This window comes from Sciurus vulgaris (assembly GCF_902686455.1).
Source record: "Sciurus vulgaris genome assembly, chromosome: 4".
Lineage (NCBI taxonomy): Eukaryota > Metazoa > Chordata > Mammalia > Rodentia > Sciuridae > Sciurus > Sciurus vulgaris.
The window spans coordinates 58,297,390-58,323,303 of NC_136464.1; the positions used below are offsets into that span (position 1 = coordinate 58,297,390).

At 38.5% G+C, this 25,914-nt stretch overlaps 2 protein-coding genes across 7 annotated transcripts in view; one reads left to right on the plus strand and one right to left on the minus strand.

Moving 5' to 3' along the window:
* Positions 1 to 25,914, minus strand: part of TET1 (tet methylcytosine dioxygenase 1) — a 134,495-nt gene that overhangs the window by 52,790 nt on the left and 55,791 nt on the right. For all 6 annotated transcript variants that reach the window (XM_079135730.1, XM_079135729.1, XM_079135727.1 and 3 more), the window contains one exon: positions 1,998 to 4,284. In XM_079135730.1, the coding sequence (XP_078991856.1) occupies positions 1,998 to 4,284 (2,287 nt within the window). The remainder of the gene's footprint in view (positions 1 to 1,997; positions 4,285 to 25,914) is intronic.
* LOC306658648 (large ribosomal subunit protein eL32-like) lies at positions 8,857 to 9,386 on the plus strand. Its single transcript, XM_079135830.1, has one exon. The coding sequence runs from the start codon at positions 8,915 to 8,917 to the stop codon at positions 9,356 to 9,358; it is 444 nt and encodes a 147-aa protein (XP_078991956.1). The 5' UTR covers positions 8,857 to 8,914; the 3' UTR covers positions 9,359 to 9,386.

Genomic DNA, 25,914 nt, shown 5'->3' on the forward strand with positions numbered 1-25,914 from the left:
TCAATTCTCTCTATATTTTATTTTGAGACAGCATCTGGATAAATTGCCTTGCCTGGAATTTGTAATCCTCCTGCCTGAGACTCCTGGGTCGCTGGGATTATCAGCATGCACCACCACTCCCAGGTTCAATGGGTTTCTTTTCTTATATCTTAGCCCTTCACATGAAATTTGAACATAGAAACTAAATCAGTAGGAGTCAAATTAACCTTTCACATGATTCAAATGGTAAGCAAATTTCTTACAGGAACGGCTTGAGAATCTTTACCCCAGCAAGATTTTTATAGGGCTTTTTTAAAAAATATCTTTTAGTTGTTGATGGACATTTATTTATTTAATTATATGTGGTGCTGGGAATTGAACCCAGTGCCTCACACATTCAAGGCAAGTGCTTTACCACTGAGCCAGAACCCCAGCCCTTTATAGGACTTTTAACATACATAAAACTAAATATTAAGCCTGATGTGGTGGTGCATGCCTGTAATCTCAGCAATTTGGGAGACTGAAGAGGGAGGTGTTTAGGTTGCCAGTCTGCGCAATTTAGTGAGGCCCTGTCCTGAAACAGAAAATAAAAATTTTAAAAATGGAGGCAGGTGTGGTGGGTCATTCCTGTAATCACAGTGATCTGGGAGGCTGAGGAACGAGGATCACAAATTCAAAGGCAGCATCAGTAAATTAGTAAGACCCCGTCTCAAAATAAAAAATACAAAGGGCTGGGGATGTGGCCCAGTGGTTACACGTCCCTGGGTTCAATCCCTGGTACCAAAAAAATAAAAAGTAAAAAATGGGTTGGGGATGTTTCTTAGTGGTAAAGCATTGCTGGTTCAACCCTCAGTATCAAAAACAAAGAAATAAACAAATGAAAAGATAAAACAAAAATCAAAACTAATTGTTAATTTCCCAATATTCTCTTTCAATGACTCCTAAGGCACAAATATACACATGCCTTAGCTAGAAATCAGTCTATGACTCACCTATTAACACAAATCTTCTGTTGAAATAGAAAATCAGTGTCTGCAGAATAAATGTTAAAATACTTTAAAACTCAAAAAGATTTATTAATTCTATAAGTAACTAACATAAAAGATTTTTTTAACACATGGATACATGTTTTGGGTTGCAAAATAGAGAAGCACTAAAACCTGGATGAAAAGAAAGAAAACACCCTTAACTGGATGATACTTTGTGTAGTTATTTGTTACGTTTTCTATATTTTCTGTATGAATGTACTACCTCACAAGAAAAAGTTTTTAATGAAATCCTCATGGGTCAAAATTCTTTTGAATATTGGAAGAATAATTAGTCTTAATGAAGTAGTAAAGAAATTCCTTCTTTTTTTTTTGGTACTGGGGTTTGAAGTCAGGGGCACTTGACCACTGAGCAACATCCCCAGCCCTATTTTGTATTTTATTTAGATAAAGGGTCCAACTGATTTGCTTAGGGCCTCACGAAATTGCTAAGGCTGGCTTTGAACTCGTGATCCTTCTGCCTCAGTCTCCCAAGCTGCAGGGATTATAGGCATGCACCAATGTGCCTTGCAAAAATTCCTATGCTATGACAATAAACAATTTGAGACTTTGTTGTTGTTGTTGTTCGGGGGATCTAACCCAAGGTCCTCTACCACTGAGTCACATTCCCAGCCCATTATTTTGACACATGCTCTCAGTGTTCTCACCAAATCACTGAGACTGGCCTTGAACTTGTGATCCCCCTGTCTCAGTCACTGAGACTATAGGTGTGTGCCACCATGCCCAGCAACTTGGGATGTTTGCCTTGAGAGAAAGATTTACCTTTGCTTTTCAACATAATTTGAAATATCCATTTTTCTGAGCAGAATGGACTAAACATTTAATAGAAAAATGGGTACAGAATTATTTACACCACCTTAACTAGAATAGGAATGGGGAAAAGTTACCATTCAAAGAGGATGAATCAGAACATGATTCTATCATATGTGACCTTTTCTGCAAATGAAAGAATACATCTGCACAAGCACTTACCAAGACAGTCGCAAGCCGGAGCTTCTGATTCCTTTGTTGTAGCCGCCAGGTTTTTTGCAGGGTTATTGCAAAGAAAGTTCATGGGATAATCATTAAAACTTGTCTGTGCACTGTCTACAGGGGAAAATTCTGGTGCTCCAACGCTAGATGAACAGCCTTCCTCTTCACTTTTGGTGGAAACCATGCTAATTCCACCTGAACTTACTACATTTACATTCCTGAGAATTTGTGCTGGGTCTGGTAAGGGTATCTCCATGCAGACACCAGGCAATGTTGGCAGTCTCTGATGCACAAGATGCTCTTGAACATCTTCTTGAAACTGTGTTTGGTCATCACCAGCCATCACATTAGCACACTGGTTAGGTGGAGAAGAGGCCTGGGGCAAAAGATGAGCTTTCTGATTGACATTCACTATTGACTGTACCTGAGAATTACAAGCTTTATCTGTAAACGCCTGCCCATTGGATTCTGTTTTGTCATGAAATATTGGGAGAGAATCCAATGGTTCAACCTTCATCATTTTTTGCTGTACTGATTCAGGGTATCTCTCAAATTTTATCTGAGTGAGTGGAGGAAATAATTTTTTTTGTTGTAGGGATAAACTGGCTTGAGTCAGTGGTTTCAATACTTTGGCAAAAGGAGGAATTTTTCCCAACAGAATAGGAAAATCATGTGACCCAAACTGACCAAATCTTTGAAATTTGGATGCTACCCAAATATCATGTAACTTACTATACTCATAGGACAACTGTTCCTGCTTCTTCTGATCATTTTCTTGACAATTTCCAGCTGGAGGCTTCTTTTTCCGGCGATCTCTTGATGGGATAGATTTCGCCTTTTTCTGGGTTGTGGTCTTTTGCTTTGGTAATGATGGGCCTTGATTATTTTGCACACTTGATGGTGGTTTCTGTTGAATTGTGCCCTTCTCCTGACTATATTTTTGCTGCACATTACATGTAACAAGGCTTGTTGGTGTACTTTCAACATTCTTTTCCTCTGGTTTTACATAGTGGAGATTAATGATTGATGCAAGTTGTGTTAATTGTGTTGCAACATCTTCTTCAATTTGACTGTATGATACATCCTGACTTGATGGATCATTTTTTGAATTTAAGTTTTTATTACTGTCCAATAACTGGTGAGAATGCTCCAATTTATTACTTCTTGGTGGCACCTGGTGCAAATTTGTAGAACAATCATTAAGAGTAGTTCTGCCTTCACATGCACTTTTATTGATGTCAATTATAGATGAATTTGATTTGGGAATTACTTTTGAATGTTCCTGTGGCTTTGTACATGCTTGGTTAGTGTCTGAACTGATCTGTGACTTGGGCAGGGTATTTTGGCCATTGAACACCACTGGGTTGCATGAACTCTGCTTTTCGAGAGATGGACAGTTATGAAGGCTTGGTGGCTCCCCTTGTGAGTTTGGATCATGGAGATCTTTTCTTACAGAGTAGAGTAGAGCTTTACAACTATTAAGCAAACTAGCTGTTCTCTGATCAGTTTCGTCATCCTTCTCTGACTTTGATGGTGAGGAATTCTCTGATGGGGCTTCTGAGAGCTGTGTGAGAGCCTCGATGGCGACAACTTGCTCGAGAGTTAATCTCCTGTCTTTCAACAGGGATAAGAGACTTGGTTGAACTGGAGATCCATCTTTTGGTTCTTTACTTGGTAGGGTCTCAGGAGTTTTTGGTTGATCACCTTCATTGTGTGCATCAGTATGACTATTTAAGTTTGCAGAATTTTCAATGGATGTGCAGTTAGAGTCAGGCTTCGGGAAGGCTAACGCATTGCTTCTCCCCTTGAGATGACCACCACTTGCACTAGAAGCAATGGAGCTCATGGCATTGTTTTCATTGGCAGTATCTTTCAGGAATTTACAGGAATTGTTTTCCAATGACTTACCAAATTCTTCAATATGAAATTTGTTAAATGACACGTTTGTTTCAGATGGTAAACACTGTAAATTTTTAATGCCATTTCTTACTGTTGGTACAAACAACTTCGGAGGTTTGATTTGTTTCTTGTCATCTTCAGAATTTTTTGATTTCTCAGCTTCTGTTACACTTGCACTGTATTCTCCTTTGACATGATCTGTTAAATGTGATTTCTTGTTCTGTGTCCACCTCTCCACCTTGATACCTGTCATGCTTTCTTCATTTTTAGTTACATTTTCAAGGGGATGTGTGTTCAATTCCAATCTTTTTTCTTCCCCATGACCACATCTACTGTATTCCATGGATTCTGATTTGGGGCCATTTACTGATTTGTTGTCAAAATCTGCCTGTGAAATAAACACAAAAATTACTCATATTAACTACTTAAATATCAAATTTACAGCCATAGGAACTTTATGATTTAACAGCAATAAAATATGAAGACGTTTATATATATAAAATAAAAAAGATTATTATTTCTGCCTTTCACACATTCAGTTAAGTCACAAAATACCAAAAAGTGGAATACAGAGAGGAAAAAAAAATAGAAATTATCATAATGTCATGCAGAGTAACGTCAAAATTATATGTTTTATGTCATTTCTTTTCTTGGTACCATGGATTAAATCCAGAGATACTTAGCCACTGAGTCACATCCTCAGTCCATTTTATTTTTTTAATATATATATTTTAGTTGTACGTGGACACAATACTTTTATTTTATTTTTATGTAATACTGAGGATCGAACCCAGTGCCTCATGCATTCCAGGTGAGCGCTCTACCACTGAGCCACAACCCCAGCCACAGTCCATTTTATTTTTTTAAAACATTTTATAATTTTATTTTACATTTACTTTTTATTTGGTACCAAGAATTAAACTCAGAACCTCACACATGCTAGGCAAGTGCTCTACTTACTACTAAGCCACAACCCCAGCCCTTTATTTTTTATTTTTTTATTTTGAGACAGGGTCTCACTAAGTTGTTGAGGCTTGCCTTGAATTTGCAATGCTCCCAGCCGCTGGCATTACAGGTGTGTGCCACCATGCCCAGATCAAAATTACGTGTCTTTTAAACAAACATTCAATAATTTTACTACATGAATTTTTTTTTTTTTTTTCCAGTGGGGGCAAGGGGTTCCAGGGACTGAACTCAGGAGCACTTGACTCTGAGCCACATCACCAGCCCTATTTTGTATTTTATTTAGAGACAGGGTCTCACTGAGTTGCTTAGTGCCTCTCTTGAGTTGATGCTGGCTTTGAACTGGCGATCCTCTTGCCGCAGCCTCCCCAGCTGCTGGCATTATAGGCATTCACCTTCCATATGAACTTTAAAAATATTTAATACTGTTTTCATTCAGTGGCAATATCTATCATTTAAATGCAAATTAAATTGTTGCAGAATATATGTACAAAAAGTGTACAAATCCTAAGTGTTAAATTTTCACAAAATGAATACTTGTGTACCCAGATTCCAAGCAAGAAGTTCCTTTGTCCAGTCATCAGATAAATGCCTTCAACAGATAAATATAGCATACATGATAGACCTCTTAATTTCTTTCTTTGGTACTAGAGACTGAACACAGGAATGCTTTGACTCTGAGCTACATCCCATTCCTTTTTATTTCGTATTTTGAATCAGGGTCTCAACTAAGTTGCTTAGGACGTCATTAAATTGCTGAGGCTGGCCTCAAACTCGAGATTCTCCTACCTCAACCTCTCAAATTGCTAGGATTACAGGCACGGGCAACTGAACCTGGCACATCATAGATTTCTTAAGTTGCTTTTCAAAAGTTGTGCGATATATTAATTTCTACATTGAATTATCAACAATTTATTACTCTATACAACATAGATGAACTACCTAGCATTTCACAGACCCTGAGTTCCATACTCAGCAATGCAAAAAAATGTTTTAAATTAAAACACACTGTGTAGTTGATAAATTAACAGACTATATCAAAGAGTTAAAAAGCTAGAATTCCTAAGAACTGGAGAAAGTATCTGCTTGTGTGTGTGTGTGTGTGTGTGTGTGTGTGTGTGTGTGTGTGTGTGTGTAATACTTGGGATTGAACCACTGAGCAGCATCCCTCCTTTATTTTCCAGATAGAGTCTAACTGAATTTCCGAGGCTTGCCTTGAACTTGCAATCCTCCTGCCTCAACCTCTCTAGTATCTAGATTATAGGAGTGCACCACCATGCCTGGCAAAAATTATCTGTTTCTCAATACCACAGAAGTTTGATCCCAACTTCAGCATGCAACAAAGACATAATTTTTAAAAAATATTTAAAAGGTAATTTTAAAAAAGATGTATATATGTATATATATATATTCTTTTTTTTCCCCTCTACATATGTTCTCTCTCTCTATAGAGAGAGATAGAGACATGAGAGATACTGGCTATTGAACCCAGAGGCAGTTTATCACTGAGCCATATCCCAGCCATTTTTATTTTTTACTTTGAGACAGAGTCTCACTAAATTGCTTAGGGTCTTGCTAAATTGCTAAGGCTGGCTTTGAACTTGTGATCCTGCCTCGACCTCCCGAGTTGATATGATTACAGGTGTGTGCCACTGATCCAGGCATTAAGATTATTTTGAACAAAAGAACAAAAGTATATCTTGAAATGGAAAGAGGGTTCAGAATAAACAGATGGTCAGGTTGCCAAAGCATTCATTGTTTATATCAGAGTTCAGAAAACTTTTCCTGTCAAGGACAGAGAATAAATATTTTAGACTTTGCAGCCCATACATCTCTGACACAACTACTCCTGTTATACTGAAGAAAACAGCCACAGATAATTTGCAAAAAAAAAGTGTGGCTGTTTCCAGTAAGATTTATGGACACCAAAATGTGAATTTCTTGTAAAATTTACATCACCGATAAACACAAGGTATGAATAAGAAATTTAAGGTGAGGAAAATCGTTTAAAAGGTAAAAAATGAGAAATCATAAAGGAAAAATAGATCTTGTTGCATATAAAGTTAAAAGGCTGCTGGGTGCAGTGTGACATGCCTGTAATCCCAGTGGCTTGGGAGGCTGAGGCAGAAGGATCACCAGTTCAAATCAAAACCAGCCTCAGCAAAAGGGGGGCACTAAGCAACTCAGTGAGGCCCCGTCTCTAAATAAAATACAAAATAGGGCTGGGGATGTGGTTCAGTGACTGAATGCTCCTGAGAGCAATCCCCAGTACACCCCACCACCCCCACCACAAAGGTGATAGGGGTGGGGAGGGTTTGACAACTAAAATCTATCAATAATGGAATAAACAAGGGCAGATATGATGTTATCATCTCTTTTCATTTGAGACACATGAACATTTGTCTAGCACAGAAAAAATGCCAGTAGGGGAAAGCTAAAAGGCTAACACTAGTTATATCAAGAACACTGTCCATACATTGCCCCACAAATATAGGTTGAGGTTCTTTTAATAATTATGTGCCAGAAGAATATCTTCATAACAAATTCACATTCATTAATGAGCTTGATTAAGAACAGCTTAAGTTTGTTACTAAGTTGTATTTCATATCACTTTAGAGCAATAGGTACCATAGGTCTATCAATATGCAAAAACATGCACCTATACACAGCAGACAATTAAAGCCTTAGAAAACAGCTTGGTGAGCGGGGCACCATGGCTCAGGCCTATAATTCCAGGCTCAGGAGGCTGAGGCATGAGGGCCTCAAGTTCAAGGCCAGCCCAGACAACCTGGCAAGACCCTGCCTCAAAATACAAACAAATAGGGCTGGGGAGATAGTTCAGTCGGTAGAGTGTTTGCCTTGCAAGCACAAGGCCCTGGGTTCAATCCCCAGCACCGCAAAAAAAAAAAAAAAAAAAAAAATACAAACAAATAAAAAGAGCTGGTGAAGCAGCTTCACGGTAAAAAGTTCCTGGATTCAATCCCACATAGTACAAACATAATAACTAGAAACATGCACAGATACATAGAAAACAGGTTGGTGCATTCCTTTTGGTGGAGGTCAGTTACAATTTCCTCTTTTCTATTTTCTCAGAAATAACCACTGGGTTGCAAAAACATTATATTAAGTGTGTGTGTGTGTGTTCTAACATGGTTTGTCTTTTTCTTTCTTTCCTTTTTTTTTTTTGTGGTACCAGGAATTTGGTTCTTTTTCTGACACCTACTGTTTATATTGCAACTGGGTGCCTATGATATCCCTGTTGGGTGAGGAACTGAAGCTCAGTTGCTGTCAAAAATTAATAATCTGGACCTGCCATGATAACCCAATCTCAATAATTTGGGAAGCTGAGGCGGGAGGATGTCAAGTTTGAGATGTTGGTAATTTACTGAGACCCTGTCTTCAAACAAAACAAATCAAAACAAAACAAAACAAAACAAAACAAAACAAGAAACAAGGAGAGGGCTGTGGTTGTAGCATAGTGATAGAGTGTTTGCCTAGCTTGTACTTGAATCCCCAGTACCACAAGAAAAAAACAATTAGTTAATTATAGAAAATAATTTTTGAAAGGGGGACTCAGCGTGTAGCTCAGTGGTACAGCACTTGTACAACATGCGTTGAGTACCTGAGTACTAGAAACAAACAAAACAAAGCAAAAGAAATAAAACTATTTTTTTAGTAGTGAAGGGATCAAACCCAGGGCCTCATGCATACTACACGAGCATTCTACCACCAAGTTACATCTCCAGTCCCTGGGTTTTGCAATTTGTCTTTTAACATAACAACTTAAAATTTGAGAATTTAGACTACTGTTAAACCCTGCACATAATGACAGGATATTATATTAAAATAATATACATAAAAGCATCTTACATATACATATGTAATGTTTTGAAAGCTTATTATAACAAATGACTACAAATATCTAAATGTTCATTTGTAGGAAGTATATAGTGATACACCTAACACAATTTCATGTGGTTACAAAACAGTAAAAAAACTTCCTCTCTCTTCCTCAGCGCTGCATACGGAGGTGGCTGCCATCTGTATTGGGCATCATGGCTGTCCTCAGACCTCTCGTGAAGCCCAAAATCGTCAAAAAGAGGATCAAGAAGTTCATCCTGCACCAGTCAGACCGATATGTCAAAATTAAGCGCAACTGGCGGAAACCCAGAGGTATTGACAACGGGGTGCGGAGAAGATTCAAGGGCCAGATCTTGATGTCCAACATTGGTTATGGGAGCAACAAGAAGACAAAGCACATGCTTCCCAGTGGCTTCCAGAAGTTCCTGGTCCACAACGTCAAGGAGCTGGAAGTGCTGCTCATGTGCAACAAATCTTACTGCGCTGAGATTGCTCACAACATTTCCTGCGAGAATCGCAAAGCCATCGTGGAAAGAGCAGCCCAACTGGCCATCAGAGTCACCCATCCCAACGCCAGGCTGCGCAGTGAAGAAAATGAACAGACAGTTCATGGGCACATTTTTTGTGTGCTTAAATAAAACCATAAAAACCGTAAAAAAAAAAAAAAAAAAAGAGTAAAAAACACTTCCATTGCTCACAAGCAAAGATATCAGGATACACTGGTATTTTAAAAAATGAGGAGGGCTTTGCACAAGCCTATAATCCCAGCTACTCAGGAGTCTAAAGCACAAGAATTGCAAGATTCAGGCAAACCTGAGCAGTTTAGCACGACCCTCCCTGGAAAGAAAGGCAAAAGGGCTGGGGGTGGGCCACAGAGGTGGAGGGCTTGCCCAGCACTCAGGAGGCCCTGGGTTCAATGTTAGATACTGTAAGGGAAAAACATGAGTCTGGTGGGAGCGAGGGGAGCAGCCTGGGAGTTAGCATCATGAAGTAGACCATTTGGTTAGCAAGCTGGGATCACTGGGTTCAATTCTCAGCACCAAAAATAAATGGAACACAGAGCCTGTGTAATGGAAAATAAAATAAGGAGATCATAGATAGATACAAAAGAAATTAATTATTACCTAATATGTACAGCAAAAGAAAAAGAAATTAATACAAGTTGTCATGCTGAGAGTAGGGAGAGGTTGGAAGCAAGAGTTTTTAATTTTTATTTCTTTTCCTTTTGGCAGTAGTTGAAATTGAAGCCAGAGGCACTCTAGGGCAGAGCTACACCCCCAACCGGTTTTAATACTGAGATAGAGCTTTCTACAAAAACCAAATTTAAAAGCAAAGAAAGCTAGGTGTGGTGGAGCACGTCTTCTGGAGGCTGAGGCAGGACAAGGCAAATTCAAGGACAGTTGCCCCAATTTAGTAACACCCTAAGCAATTTACCAAAACAAATAAAAAAAGGCACAGGACATAGCTCAGTTGAAAAGCACCCCTGCACTAAATCCCCAATACTATCCCCCCAAAAAAGGCAAAGGAAAGATGAACTAGGTGCCAAAAGGGATACCTAAAAATTCTAAAATGAAAATAATTTAAAAAAATTTTTTTTAGTTGTAGATGGACACCTTTATTTTATTCATTTATTTTTATGCGGTGCTGAGGATTGAACCCCATGCCCCACAGGTGCTAGGCAATTACTCTACCACTGAGCTACAAACCAAGCCCCAAACGAAAATAATTCTAAAATGAATATTGAAGCCAGATAGGTGGCTCCAAATGCTGAGGCAGAAGAATCACAAATTCAAGGTCAGTCTCTGAAACTTACTAAAAGCCATCTCAAAATAAAAAATAAATTGGTTGCGATGGTGCACACCTGTAATCACAGTAACTGGGGAGGTTGAGGCAGGAGGATTCCAAGTCTGAGGCCAGGCCCAGCACCAAGCATATTAGTGAGACCCTCTCTCAAAATAAAAAATAAAAAAGGCCAGGGATGTGACTCAGTGGTAAAGTCCTCCTGGGTTCAATCTCCACTACAAAAATAAAATAAAATGAACATCTAAGACAAAACCAAAAACAACATCAACTTTCAAAGTAAACCTGCAAAAAAGTACCTCATTTTCCATATTCAATTCCAGCCACAGTGTCCTCCTTTTTCTTTATAAGGGATAAAAAGACAACTCCTCTAGGAACTTTTGTAGTCCTAATATTTTTTGAGCTTTCTCTCCATTCTGCCCATAATCAGCAGATGAACCCCCAGAGTTGGAGCCAAAGAAAGTACTGGATCTCCACTCAGTCTATCTCCTGACTCTTCCACGCCTGGTCCTTCTTGGGTTCCTCTTAGAGACTCCAGAAACTTCCAGCCTCTCTTCACTACAGCCTTCTTTTTCATTCTAATTTTTCATTCCAACACCCATCAAAAACTCCACCCTAATCTAGCCACTGGGTCTTTGATTTCAAAGAAGTCCTTTATTAACTCAGGGGTGGAGTGAAGAAGGGAGGCATGAAGAGGGGCAGTATGTTAATAGAGAGAGGGCTCGAAAGCTAATTTATGAAAATATAAATTGAATATTGATTCAAAATCTATAGAAATCATTGCTGACCTGAGAGCTGAACCTCTCTAGCTGCAGATGTCTCTGGTCATGGCCTCCTTTCTTTGAGACTATGGGCCAGCACAATTACATCTAGTCAGAAAGCCAAAGGGGAAAAAAAAAAAAAAAAAACCACCTAAGAACCTAAATCTGCCTACAAGAGCTGCAACCATCCTAGCAACTTCCCTTGTTATTCAAAATATCTTAAACCACCCTACAGGTTGCAATGGAGTTCTGAACTGCCAAAGTCAATCATTCCTTAAATAATGTAGACTTGCTCTTTGTAGAGTACAAAGGAGAGCTGGCATTAAAAATTCTAAAGCCTTGACATTCCCTGTTGCTTCACTGACACCTCAGGGTCTGTTCTGTACTTATGTTCTCCTGAGCCTACCCCTAGAGGATTCCAAAGTGAAGTGATTCATTCTTTCTTCTTCTCAGGAACAATCTCACCCATTTGCAAGGTTAATAGCCATCTGCAGCATTCCCTGTATTAATCTTTCCACATTTTCTTCAATGCCTTAACCGTTCCATTTTACATAATTTTTTTTTCAATACTGGGGTTCATCCTAAGACCTTTTGTACACCAGGCAAACACTTCGCCACTGAGCCACATTCCCAGGCTGTTTCATATAGATAGGTAGGTAGGTAGATAGACAAACAGATAATCTATTTCTGTATATATATATATATATATATATATATATATATATATATATATATATCTATATATATATATATATATCCCCTGTCCTGCTCGGTACTGAGGATTGAACCCAGGGGTGCTCAACCACAGAGCTACATACAATTTTCATTTTGATTTTTAGACAAGTCTAGCTAAATTGCCCAGGTTGGCTCTGCTTAACCCTCCAGAGTAGCTGGGGTATGCCACTTCAATTACCCTGTTACATACATATTTCAAGAACATGGGTTCGGCTAGAATCAAACAAGCCTTGAGTACTCTTCCAGTTCCATGCTTAACCGTATATCCTAGAGCAAATCCTTGCTCCAGGTAGTTTCTTTTTGTTTTTCTTTTTTCTTTAGGGGGATGAGTGGGTACTAGGGATTGAACCTAGGGGTGCTTTACCACTGAGCCACACCCCCAACACTTTTTATTTTTAATTTTGAGACCGAGTCTCACTAAGTTGCTGAGACTGGTTTTTGAACTTGTGATTCTCCTGCCTCAGCCTTCCAAGTAGCTGGTGTAACAGTGGTCCCCTTTAGGCTTTCAATACGGATCTTGCTGCTCTGCCACTGCAACTTATTTTTTTAAATGGACATTTTTTTTTCTCTTTCTCTCTCCCTGCTGCTCCCTAATCTCTCCCCCTCCCTAATTTCAGGGGAAATAGGATCACCTTTCTTTCCCATTTTAGGAGAGTTATCTGTCCTTGAGTACACAGCCACCATAGGAGCAAGTAATCCAGACTTTGGGAAAGGTACCAGAAGATCTCGGAAATGACTATATCCCAAATTAGCAAGAGAATTACAACTCCAACAGAGAACACGTGGAATGTGGCCTTTGAGTCACCTCTTTAAAAGTCCCCTGTTCCTGATGATGGGCAGAACCGCAACCTTTGGGAGAGGAGATCCCTGTGTTTCTCCCTTGCTAGCAAAGCAATAAACCTTCTTTTTCCTTTTTCTCAAAACCGTGTGTCCTCGTTCTTGGATTGGTATCTGGGACGAGGACCGAACTTTTGGCAACACTGGGATTATGGGCCTGTGCACTGTGCCTGGTGCGTTATATAGTTTCTATGAGCCTCATTTTCTCTATATAAAGCATGACTAACTAATTGCAATGGTACATGCTTCTAATCCTCAGAATTTGGGAGACTGAGACAAGAGAATAGCAAATTTGAGGTCACTCTGTGCAACTTAGTGAGTCCTGTTCTAAAAATGATAATAAAAAGGTCTGGAGAGGTAGGTTAGTGGAAGAGTGACCCTGAGTTCCATCCCCAGTGCCACAAAAATACATAAACAAATAAAAATAAAAGGGGCTGGGATTGTGGCTCAGTGGTAGAGCGCTTTTGTATCACGTGTGAGGCACTCGGTTTGATTCTCAGCACCCGCATATAACTATAGAAAAACCAAGATCCATTTGATAACCAAAAAATAAATAAATAAATAAATGCAACAATTCAGGATCAACAATTACACCAAGTTCAATTTGGTACTAATATTGAACAAAGGTTAACTGAGATTACAATGGATACTTAGAACTTGAAAATAACAATTTCTTCAGTGGATTCTTAAGAGTGGGAATTATCGTTTTGAACTCAATGCTTTTTGATTCATCTATTTTTTAAAAGTACATGAATTCTGAGTAGTGGCATAATAGCACTGCTATTGAAAACACAATATATTCACACAAGGTTCACCAAGTTATTAAGGAAAGTCAGCAAGTTTAGAAGTCCATATGGACATCAATTCTGAAGGCTGTAGTAAAAGATCACCGCCAATTTTCAAGTTTTTCTTGAACTGTAACGCTCATTATTTCTGGATATCCCTCATATGTTTTATCTTTTCCCTAAGTTTTCCCTCTAATTTTTCAATTTATAATTGGGAGATAGTCATACTTAAAGGTATACTAGTATGTATCACCATATGAATTTTTTAAAGAAGCAAACAAAAAACAAATTAAAAAATATTCCAGGTTACTTAATGGCAAAATTTCAATCTCATTAGTTTAACAAGTGCTGTCTATGTTTGCTTATACTGTAAACACTCACCATAAAGGGCAAGTTCCCAAGACCCAGATTTTCTTCCCCGCCCCCCAAAGGGAATCCTGATATGTTGCCCAAACTTGTCTTAAACTCCTGGCTTCCAGTGATCCTCCTGCCTCAGCCTCGCAGACTAGCTAGGACTGATATAGGTATGTACCACCATGCCCAAACTCCATGTTTTGTTTTCTTTAATTTTGCATTTTTAGAGATCAAACCCAGGACATCTCTCATGCTAGGGAAGTGCTATACCACTGAGCTATACCCAGAGATCTTGAAGACCCTGTTTTTAAAAATATACCTGCACAGCTTCTTAAGATTTCTGAAGATTCATTCCTTGACAAATCCTGTTTTCCACTAAGGGTTGGTCTCTATCACCTTGCCTGGAATGCTCCCCTGATTAAAGATAATGTTCAGGGACCTTGCCTAATTCCATCCAAAAGGTCATTAGATAAGGAGTTAATTCTTGATTCAACAAGGCATCAAGAAAGGTTTGGGGCTGGGGAGATAGCTCAGTTGGTAAAGTGCTCGCCTTACAAGCACAGGCCCCTGGGTTTGATCCCCAGCACCACAAAAAAAAAAAAAAAAAAGAAAGAAAGGTTTGGACTTCCCATAGTGCCCCCATGGCCTCAAGTCTATAGTCAGCTTCTCCTTAAAGTCAACTTTCTCCTTAACAAGAAAGACAATGTCCATTTCTATCTTGGCTTTCTAAGAACATAAACTCCAAGAATACATTTATTCACCATCAGCACTTGGCTGGTGATGATGTGCACAGAGGTGTTTACACATTCCTAAGAGAAAAATCAGAGAGCTTTCTGTAGCCAGTTTTGAAATCTATAAATCTTTCCTTCCTGGCTCCTTCCCCACAGGGTATAAGAAACTCAAGTCTTATCTCTCTTAAGCAAACAAAACTTTTTCTTTTTTTTTTAAAGCAAACTTTTTTGGAGGCTCAGTGACACATGCAATTGATCCCTGCTACTGGGGAGGCTGACAGGAGGATGGCAAGTTTGAGGCCAGCCTGAGCAACTCTTCCAGACCTTCTCTTAAAATAAAAAAAATGACTGAAGAGTTAGTGGGAGAATACCCGTGGGTATAATCCTCGCTATAAAAAAACAACTAGTTTTCCAGAAATAATTAGATCCCACCCTATGTAACTATATCATTTTATAACTAATGACCTCCAAATAATTTTGTAGTGACCACCTGTCCATCATGTGCTTGATAATCCAAAATATATATTTGTCCCCACCAGGACATGGAAACTGCTCAAGGCTCATCAATGTCCTGAGTGCCAAATTTAATGAACTTTCAGAATATCTTTTGATATCATTCCTCATGTTAAGATCCTCCCTTCAATTCTCCAACCATTACTTCAGGAACTTTGCTTGCTTCTTTTCCCACTTACAATAATAACATTCTCCTTTGCCTGCCTGTAAGTGGTCCACTTTATGCTTTCAATATAACCCTTGCTGTTCTGCCACTGAAATTTATTTTTTAAATGGACCTGTTTCTTTCTCTTATTCTCTCCTTGCTCCTCCCTTTCTTCCCCATCCTAGCCTGAGTTATCTGTCCCCCCAGTACACACCCACCATAGGAACAAAATAAAAAAACAAAAAAGGTGTCGGTAGGTGGTTAAATGCCCCTGGATGTAATTTCTAGCTTCTGGGATTACAGGTGTGGTGCCCACCTTCAGATATATATTTTTTAAAGTATGAAATCTACAAAATTCAGAGTATTAACTTATACTTAACATCTAAATCAGATGCCAAATTTTTAGTGGTTCAAGTAAAATGTATTGATATCAAAATAAGAAAGTTTTATTACATAGAAAAATATTTTATACTGGTGCAATTTTAAAATATAAATCAATTAGTGAGGCATAGTAGCACCAGCCCCCAGTAATTCCAGATACTCAGGAGGCTGAGACAGACAGATTCCTAGCTGAATGCCACCTTTGGTAAGTTAGTGATAGAATGCTTGCCAGTATATATGAGGCTGCAAGTTCAGAACACCAAAAAAAAAAAAAAATTTTTTTTTTTTCCTTTTTGGGTGCTGGGGATCGACCCCAGGGCCTTGTGTTTGCAAGGCAAGCACTCTACCAACTGAGCTATCTCCCCAGCCCCTCAAATTTTTTTTTTTTTTTAATGAAACAAAATCACAGTCAGTTTCTTAGCTATAATACCAAATAATATGAATTAGAAAATGTATGTTTAAGTGATTCATTTTAAAATGCAAATCTCATTCTTTTGTCTGTATTCCCCACCTAGCTCAACATCAAGAACACTAACAGGGACTTAAGAAAAACAGATTTTTAAAACAGCATCTACATGGTCCCCTTTGTCCCCCCTCTCCACTACCACCACCACCACTCAAGTACTAGAGGTTGGAACACAGGTGTGCTTTCCCAATGAGCTGCATTCTCATCTCTTTTTATTTTTTGAGACAGGGTCTTGCTAAATTGCTGAGGCTGACCTTGAATTTAAGATTCTCCAGCCTCTACCTCTTAAAAAACTGGAATTCCAGGAGGGTGCCACTCTGGTATGCTATGTATTGTCCCCTTTGGTCTAGAGGTTAAAAAAACCATTAAAGATTAAAACAAAACAAAACAAACAAACAAACAAACAAAAAAAACTAGGGGCTGGGGAGATAACTCAGTAGAGTGCTTGCCTTGCAAACACAAGGCCCTGGGTTCGATCCTCAACACCGCAAAAAAAAAAAAAAAAAAGTACGGGACTGAGCATGTGGCTCAGTAGTAGGGTTCTTGCTCAGCATGCATGAGGCCCTGGGTAGGAAGGTACATAGGTAGGTAGATGGAGAGATAGAGAAAGTAAAAAGAGAGAGAAAGAGAGAGAGGAGAGAGAGAGAACCTGGGGAGGAAGAAAGAAAGAAAAATAATAAGGATTTGAAGAACAGATAAGGGAACCTGGAGAACCACCATTCCCTAGAGCAAAGCAAGCAAGCCCTACAATTGCAAATTTTACAGACTTGCCACCCTGGTATTTCCATACTAGCCCCTCCCACCATTCTGGGTGAATACTCCCACAGGGCTATTTTAAGTAGCCTGTTGGAAGGAATAACTTCAACCTAGAATGCCCTTTATGTAACCATTCAACCCTCCCTCCTCTAATTGTCCCCAAATGGCCCTATTCATCTCTCAAGGGCTGGACAAAAGGTGACCAGAGAACTCAGTCATTCCTTAACCAGGCTCGTTCAGATAAAACTAAATGCTCTTTCCTTTACTCTCTCTGTATAGATCTTTATCAAATCAATTGATTACACTTGCTTGTTTGCAATGCCTTCTTCACAATCTGGACCTTAGTCCCCAGAGGACAGATCTTGGTGGTTGTGCTCTAGGCTCCAAATTGTTTTATTTGGAATACAACTGGATATTTTAAATAGTAGTGGATCGTGTGGAATGCTCTTATCATTAAGAGATTTAACATAAGGATGTTACCTTTTACTTTCCAAAGGTTCACACCCACAAAAAGACAATTGCTGATTTGAAATAATGGACACAGTAATGTTTATTATAGGATTCTCTAGATCTTTGTTTAAATTTTTATTAAAAAATCTGATATTTACTTCAATTTAATCTATTATTTTTGATACTAGGGATTGAATCCAGAGGTGCTTTACCACTGAGCTGCATCCTCAGTCCTTTTTATTTTTATTTTGAGACAGAGTCTCACTAAGTTGCTGAGGGTCTCCCTAAATTGCTGAATCTGGTCTCAAATCTGCTATCCTCCTGCCTCAGTTTTCCAAGTTGCTGGGATTGCAGGCATGCACCACTGCATACGTTTTTATTTTATTTTTAAGGTGCTTTTAAGCATGCTAAATACATTTAAGTACATGCTCTACCACTGACAAACATTCTCAAGGCCTGGAGTTTATCTTAATGAATGAATAAATTAATGAATACACTGAATTTAAATGGGAAAAAACCACAAATCTTCCATGTTGGCTTAAACAGGAGTGTTTTCAAAATCTACTTGTATTCATTTGTAAAAACCATTCTATTTTTGGTTTTGTTCTGTTTACTGAGGATTGAACCCAAGGGAACTTTACCACTAAACTATATCCCCAGTCCTTTATTTTTTTGTTTTTGTTTTGAAACAAAGTCTCCCAAAATTCCCAAGACTGACATCAAACTTGGAATCTTCCTGACTAAATCTCCCAAACTGCTGGCATTACAGACATGTGCCACCATGCCAAGCTGTTCTAGTCTTTTCTTCCTGCTTCAAGTGTTTCAGAACTTAAGCATTGGGCTGGGGGTGTAGCTCAGTGGTAGAGCACTTGCCTAGCACATGTGAGGCACTGGGTTCAATCCTCAGCACCACATAAAAATAAATAAATAAAATAAAGGTATTCTGTCCATCTACAACTAAAAAATTTAAAAAGTAAAAATATAAAACGACCTAAGCATCACTAGGTTGACTCCTTTGTCACCCACCACCTTTGAGACAGCGTACAACATTCTTGTAAAAATTCTGACAGAAAGATTCTGTCCAGAGGGCGGTAATTCTTTTGGTGCAATGACTTAATTTTGGCAAGTCAGGAAGAGAAATCAAGGTGAGCACTTCATGCAATTACTCCATGTACAAACATAAACAACATGTATCCCATTTGTTTACAATAAAAATAAATTAAAAAAAAAAAAAAAAAAAGATGAGCACTTCCAGGTACAGTTACGCTACTAAAAACAACAGTGACGACACAACAGTCCTGTTTCACTGGCTCCCTGGCACATTTCCATCAGTTTAGTTCTAGTCTGTTTTTTTTTTCTACCTTTTATTCCCACAATAACTACAACGATGAATTTTTCATCTTATTGTCCCTTGTTACTATAAGTAATCATTGAAAATATTTCCAGATTTAGACTACTTACTAATAAGAATAAAACTATGTACTGAATATTTGCTCAATGATCATTTGGGTTGCATTTTAAGAACAAACATTTTGAGACTATACAGGAATGAATGAACAAAGACACTGTGGTATATCTATCCCGTAGGATTCCATGCAGCCAATTAGAACATTGTGCACTAAAATGGCATAGCCCAAAACATGTCATGAAAATAGAAAGATGAAAAAAATGTATGGAAAACAATCTGCTCTGTGATTGCATAAGAAGTGAGGAGTGGTATGTACCTAAATGGATACCTAATGTCTGAAAAGGTACAGAGGAAACTGCTTATAAGGTGACTACCAAGAAGGACAGAAGTGAAGGAGAGAGAAAGCAAAAGCAGTATTTTTAATTTTCAGCACTTGTCTATTTCTTCGACCAGTATCGATCCGATTATAAAGATCTATAAATTCTAAAAGCATAAAAAGTTTTAATTTAGGGGCTTGGGTTGTGGCTCAGTGGTACAGCGCTTGCCTAGCATGTATGAGGCACTGGGTTTGATTCTCAGCACCATCAATCAATCAATCAATCAATTAATTAATTAAAGGTCTATCAACATCTTAAAAAATATTTTAAAAAATCACATCCCTACCTCTTAAAAAAAGTTGTAATTTAAATCAGAAAATTATATCACCAAATTATGGCTTTAAAAGGCTTCCTATAGCTGGGCACAGTGGCACATGCCTGTAATAACAGGGGCTCTAGAGGCTGAAGGAGGACCTCAAGTTAAAAGCCAGACTCAGCAACTTAGGGCTGAGGGTGGAGCTCAGTGGTAAAGTTCCCCTGGGTACAATATCCAGTACCATTTTTAAAAATTATCAAATTTTCTATAAAAATGTTTGGTCACATTAATTGTAATTAATAATTAAAATAATATGATCCTGTTTAAACTATTGGACACAAAATAACTAGTAATATGTACAGCTCATATGTTATTGTGGTTTAAGTTTAAATTTTCAGAGTGTAATGATCATCAAACGTTAACACATTCACCCAAAAATATATTCTTTACATTCCTGTGAGAAACTTTTTAAAATCTTTTCTGGTATCTGGGATTGAACCCAGGGGCACTTGACCGCTGAGCCACATCCCCAGCCCTCTTTTGTATTTTATTTAGAGACAGGGTCTCACTGAGTTGCTTAGTGCCTGCCTTGGCTGACTTTGAACTCACAATCCTCCTGCCTCAGTCTCCTGAGCTGCTGGGATTACAGGCATGTGCCACTGCACTAGGGCCCAGCCCTCTGGAAAACTTTTGTTCATTCTTTGACTTTCATCATCATCTTCCCTGTCCCCGCCCCCACACTGGATATGGAACCCAGGGGTGCTTTTACCAAAAAGCTCCATCCCCAATCCTTTTCATTTTGAGGTAGGGTTTCCCTAAATTTGAGGGAGGCTGGCCTCAAACTTGTAAATCCTCTTACCTCAGCCTCCTGAGTTGCTAGGACTACAGGTATGGACCACCATGTTCAGATATTAATTTAGATTTTAAAAAAATACAATCTGCACCTTTCTTTCTTTTTCTCTCCCTCTCTCCATCTCTCTTTCTTTCATGGAATTGAACACAGGACCTCATGCATGCCAGGCAAACTCTTTACCACAAAGCTACATCCGCATCCATTCCATGCCCTTTTGTTTTATGTTATATTATTTAATTTACTTTAGTTGGTACTGGGGATTGAACTGAGGGGCACACTCTCACTGAGATACACTCCCAAATCTTTTTTTATTTCTTATTTTGAAAAGGGGGTTTATCTAAATTGCTCAAGTTGGTCTCATTCTTTAGATCTTTCTAGCTCAGCTTCCTCAGTAGCTGGGATTTACAAACACTAAAGTCAAGCCTACGTATTTCTTTTAGGTGTTCACTCTATCCCACAGATATTTACTCTTTTTTTCTAAGTATTTTTTTAGATGTTGATAGACCTTTATTTTACTTATTTATTTATATGTGGTGCTGAGAATCAAACGCAGCGCCTCACATGCCAGGGAAGCACTGTACCACTGAGCCACAACCCCAGCCCCCAGATATTTATTCAGTACAGCGCTGAAATAATTTTTATACTATGTGATATTATTTTTTTTTCCCATTAGCTAATTGATTTTGTGTGTGTGTGTGATGCTGGGGACTGAACCCAGGAGCACTCTACTACTTAGTTATATCCTTAGCCCTTTTTATTTTGAGACAGGGTCTCACTGAATTACTCACTGGATTTGCAATTCTCTTGCCTCAATCTACTAAGTTGCCAGGATTGCAGGCATGCGCCACGGCCAACAGATCCTCTATTAATTTAAAAGGCATGCACCCCATTTTAGTTATACTAGTGATGTCCTGCATGTATGTAAATAGTATTATTTTTTTGTTTGTTTGTGTTTGGTGCTGGGGATTGAACCCAGGGCCTTGTGCTTGTGAGGCGAGTACTCTACCAAGTGAGCTACATCCCCAGCTCCCTCAAATAGTATTCTTAAACTCATCTTCCTTTCTTTATTTCACCCCCCACTCCGCTTTTTAGTGAGTGCTGGGGTTGAATCCAGAGCCTCACTCAGGCCTTTAATAAAATCCATATTTCTTGATTTATCAGAATCACAAGAGAAGTTGGGTACAGTGGCGCACACCTGTATTCCAAGTTAGCAGGGAGGCTGAGGCAGGAAAAAATCAAGTTCAAGACGAGCCTGGGTAAATTAAGAGACCCTGTTTCAAAATAAAAGAAAATAAAAAAAACGGGCTGGGGATATAGCTTAAGGGTAGGTAGGATATCCTGGATCCAATCTTCAGTAAAGAAGGGGGGGTGGATCACATTGGGGAAGATCACACCAAAAAATGAGTACAAAAACAAACTAACGTGGAAAGAATCAATGAGTTGGATACAGTGGTACACACCTGTAATCCCAGCAACTCAGAAGGCTGAGGCAGGAAGAACACAAATTTGAGGCCAGCCCCAGCAACGTAATGAGACCCTGCCTCAAAATAGAAAATAATAGGACTAGGGAACCAGGCGTGGTGGCGCAGACCTGTAATCCCAGCAGCTGAGGCAGGAGGATTGTGAGTTCAAAGCCAGCCTCAGCAACTCAGTGAGAGAGACCCTAAGCAACTTAGCAAGACTCTGTCTCGAAATAAAATATAAAATGGCCTGGGAATGTAGCTCAGGGGTTAAGCACCCCTGGGTTTAATCCCCAGTACAAAAAAAAAAAAAAAAAAAAAAAAAAAAGACTGGGGATATAGCCCAGCAGTAGAGCATCTTTGGCCTCTCTGCTAGTCAAAAGAAAAACAACAATAAAAGTAGGTGCTGAGGATGTAACTGAGTGGTAGAGTGCTTGCCCGTTTGAGGCCCTGGGTTCATACCCCAGCACCACACACACAAAGTTAAAAAAAAAAAAAAAAAAAAAGATGATATTAAGGGATCCATCTGGATGAGATGTGATGTAGGAATGTGAACTGATGAAAACAAATCTAGGTTACAATGAAGGAAAAATACTCTTCAAGTATTTAGAATGTCGTATCTTCTACACTCATGTTACTTGAGATAAAACACCAAAATACATGTTGCCATCATTTTTACATGTATTTCATACTGCAAAGAAAATGCCACTTATGAACATGAGACCATGCTAGACACTGTGGCACAGTCTTGGAATCCTGGGGAGGCAGGAGGATCAGAAGGTCATAGACACCCAGAGCAATTTAGGGAAACCAAGTCTCAGAATAGAAAATAAGATGGGGACACAGCTCAGGGGTAAACAGCTCTGAATAACATCCACAGTGTTGCCAAAAACAAAACAAAAAAACAACCAAAAGATATATATGTATAAACATACATATACACTCTATATATGTATATGCATATTCATCTATACATTACATATTATATACCAATATATCATCTGAATTCATTAATCTCTTGATATGTATCTTATATATCCAATGGATATATATGGATTTATTACCTACATCTATAGATAAAGATGTATACCCCACATATATAGAGATCAACAGATATAAAGTATATTACAACATGAAAAAGCATTATACTAAATTTATTAAAACCAATATTTGCTATATTGATAAAGAAGATGACACTATGTTAACTTCCTTCCTTGTAAGTATTTCTTTTGACAATTATAAACAAATTAAATTCAGGGGTTATAGCTTCAAGTTCCTCATAAAATGCCTTCAAGGGCAAACCTATAGTTCCAGCTACCAAGGCAGTGCATCAGCCAGGAGTTTGAGGGCATCCTGGGCAATATAGTGAGACACACATTTTAAAACAAATAAGCAACCACACCAAAAAAACTCATAAAATTCTTAAGCGTTACAGAATATAAAGCAAATGAAAGGCCAGAATAAAAATATAAATCTGCCCCCATGACAAAAATTTGAATTCTATAATTCCTAAAAGATTGGTATTGTATCATGAAAAAGGAGAACACTGAATTTTAAGATCATACACCTCAGGATGGTTGTAAAGACCAGTACAGCTGAATGTTAAATTTTTAATCAAAATAAACAAAAATAACACCAGAAATAGATGGGGTTTCTTATGAACACTGAAGGCTTTCTGTTACTGGTGAATTTTCTCACTTTTTTTTTTTTTTTTTAATAAATTACAAAGTTACAAATGGACCCTAAAACATTTCTATTCTGCACCTCTCTGGAATGTTGCCAAGGAGCCTTTTGTGGCCTGTTCTTAAATCATTTTGATGCTGCTAACAAATGAGATGACAGCGGTGGAAACAAATGGGACTTCTGAGAACACAAGGCGCCTGCATGAGGAATCTTCAGCAGATGTTATACATTTGGACATTAATATTGAAGCAATTCCTACAAGGCCTCTTGGTATTTTACTTGCAAAACTGATCTGGGCAAATCAGCTTGGGAAAAAGCAATCACAGGAACTAGGGAACCAGACGCTGCATTCAGCACAGTCAAATATGGCTAGGGCAGATTCAAATAAAATCTAAGACCTTCTAACCCTAATCAATTGAAAAACCGAGCATGAACCAAGGGTTGGGCCAGTAATAAACCAGATCAAAGCAACAAGCTACTAGAAGGGAGGAAAATTCTAACACTAACAAATTCAACAACAGCAACAAATAAACAAAATAAAACCATATAACAAGAATAAAATGCATGTTAAAACTATCATATTTCTTCATGGAATTATTAAGCAAATGAGCAGGAGGTATAGAATTGAGCTGAAAGATATGAAAATGACTGGGGGGAATAAATCAAGGATGCAATTCTGAAGAAGAAATGTTGAAAGAGAATTTGAGGTGGCGCAGGCATGAATCACACAGTCATGTACTTGGTATTTGAAAACAAAATAATCTCCATCATACATTCCACACAAAGTCACCTTGAGTCACACTTGTATACCACTGTGTTGATCTGCAGATGTGAAAATCCAGCTACATGAAAGTGGCAGAATTCATCTGATGTGGCACACCCGGATAATTTACACTGGACATGTACGCACCTCACCCTTTCCCTGGGGTGTCTCCTGGTTTTACTAATTATGTCATAGATACGCCAGAAGCTAGACATCCTCTGATGCAAAGGCCTCACAAGTTTCATAGTTAAGGAAGTTAGGAAGCAGCTATCTGTGTATTCTGCTGAAACTGCTGAGAGGATCTCAAAGGGAGAAGAGATCTCCAAGGATGTGAAATCCACTTATGTATTGCAAGGGTAGACTGAGTTCCCTCCATTAAGTGATTCTTTACCTTTGCTGAGGTATCTAGAGGAACAAGAAATACTTCCAAACAGTGCTCCTAACTCCCAATCCATCACTCCTAGTTTTACGCACTGGAGGCTGAGGTGGCAAGTGAAAAAGTCCCTCTGAGGCTGGACATGTAGCTCAGTACTGCCACAGGGAGAACACGTGCTTAGCATGCAGTAGGACTAGGTGAGATCTCCAGGGTTACCAAAAACAACCCTCCTATAGTAGTGGACTGCAGAACACAGGGTAAAATAAATAGCTATGAGCTCATATTCATTTAACAAATTATTCAGTGAGTAAGTAAGTAAGTAGGACAGCATGTCTTTCCAGTAGAATTTCCATTAGATGTAGAAAGAATGTTAGAAATTTAAAGTGAACATTGGGTAAACACCACATTAATAACTACTGGATGTGAGAGTTATTAATGAATGCTAAAAGTAGTCCTGAAAATATAATGGAGCCAAGCATGGTGGTGCATACCTGTATATAATCCAAACAACTGAGGGCGCTGAGGCAGGAGGATAACAAGGTAAAGCCCAGCCTCAGCAACTAAGTGAGACCCTGTCTCAAAAATAATAAAAAGGGCTGGGGATATAGCTCATGGTAGAGCATCCCCAGCTTCCATCCTCACTACCAAGAAAATGAAGAAGATAAGAAAAGAAGAATACAATTGTAAAAAGGATATTTACATTGTCTCCAAGTATTTTCCCACAAAAATACTTGTACATTACAAAGGAGACTGATTTTAAGGGGAAAAAAAAAAATGTGAGGGGCTGGGGATATAGCTCAGTTGGTAGAGTGCTTGCCTTGCAAGCACAAGGCCCTGGGTTCAATCCCTAGCACCGCAAAAAAAAAAAAAAAAAAAAAAGGGGGGGGGCGGGGAAAGGTGACATACACCTGAACTAAGAGAGGAACAATAACCCACATATGAGATTTTATGAGACACAGAGAAGGGCACATCACTTCTGTAAATTCTTACCAAAAATAAATGTATTAAATTCAACTATGAGGAAGTATCATAAGCCATTCTACAATGCAAGAGGTCAGGATTCTTCAAAAGTGTCAATGAGACACTTATGGTCTGGAAACTACGGAACAATGACAACTAAATATAGTGAAATATCCTGGATAGAACTCTGAGCCATGAATGAATATCAATGGGAAAATGAACAAAATTTGAGTTAGGCCTTTAGAACAGTTAATAGTACTGAGTCAGTGTTTATTCTGGATTTTATATGGTACTAAGGTAAAAAAATGGTGTTAACATTTGGGGATGGAGAGTAAAGGACTTAA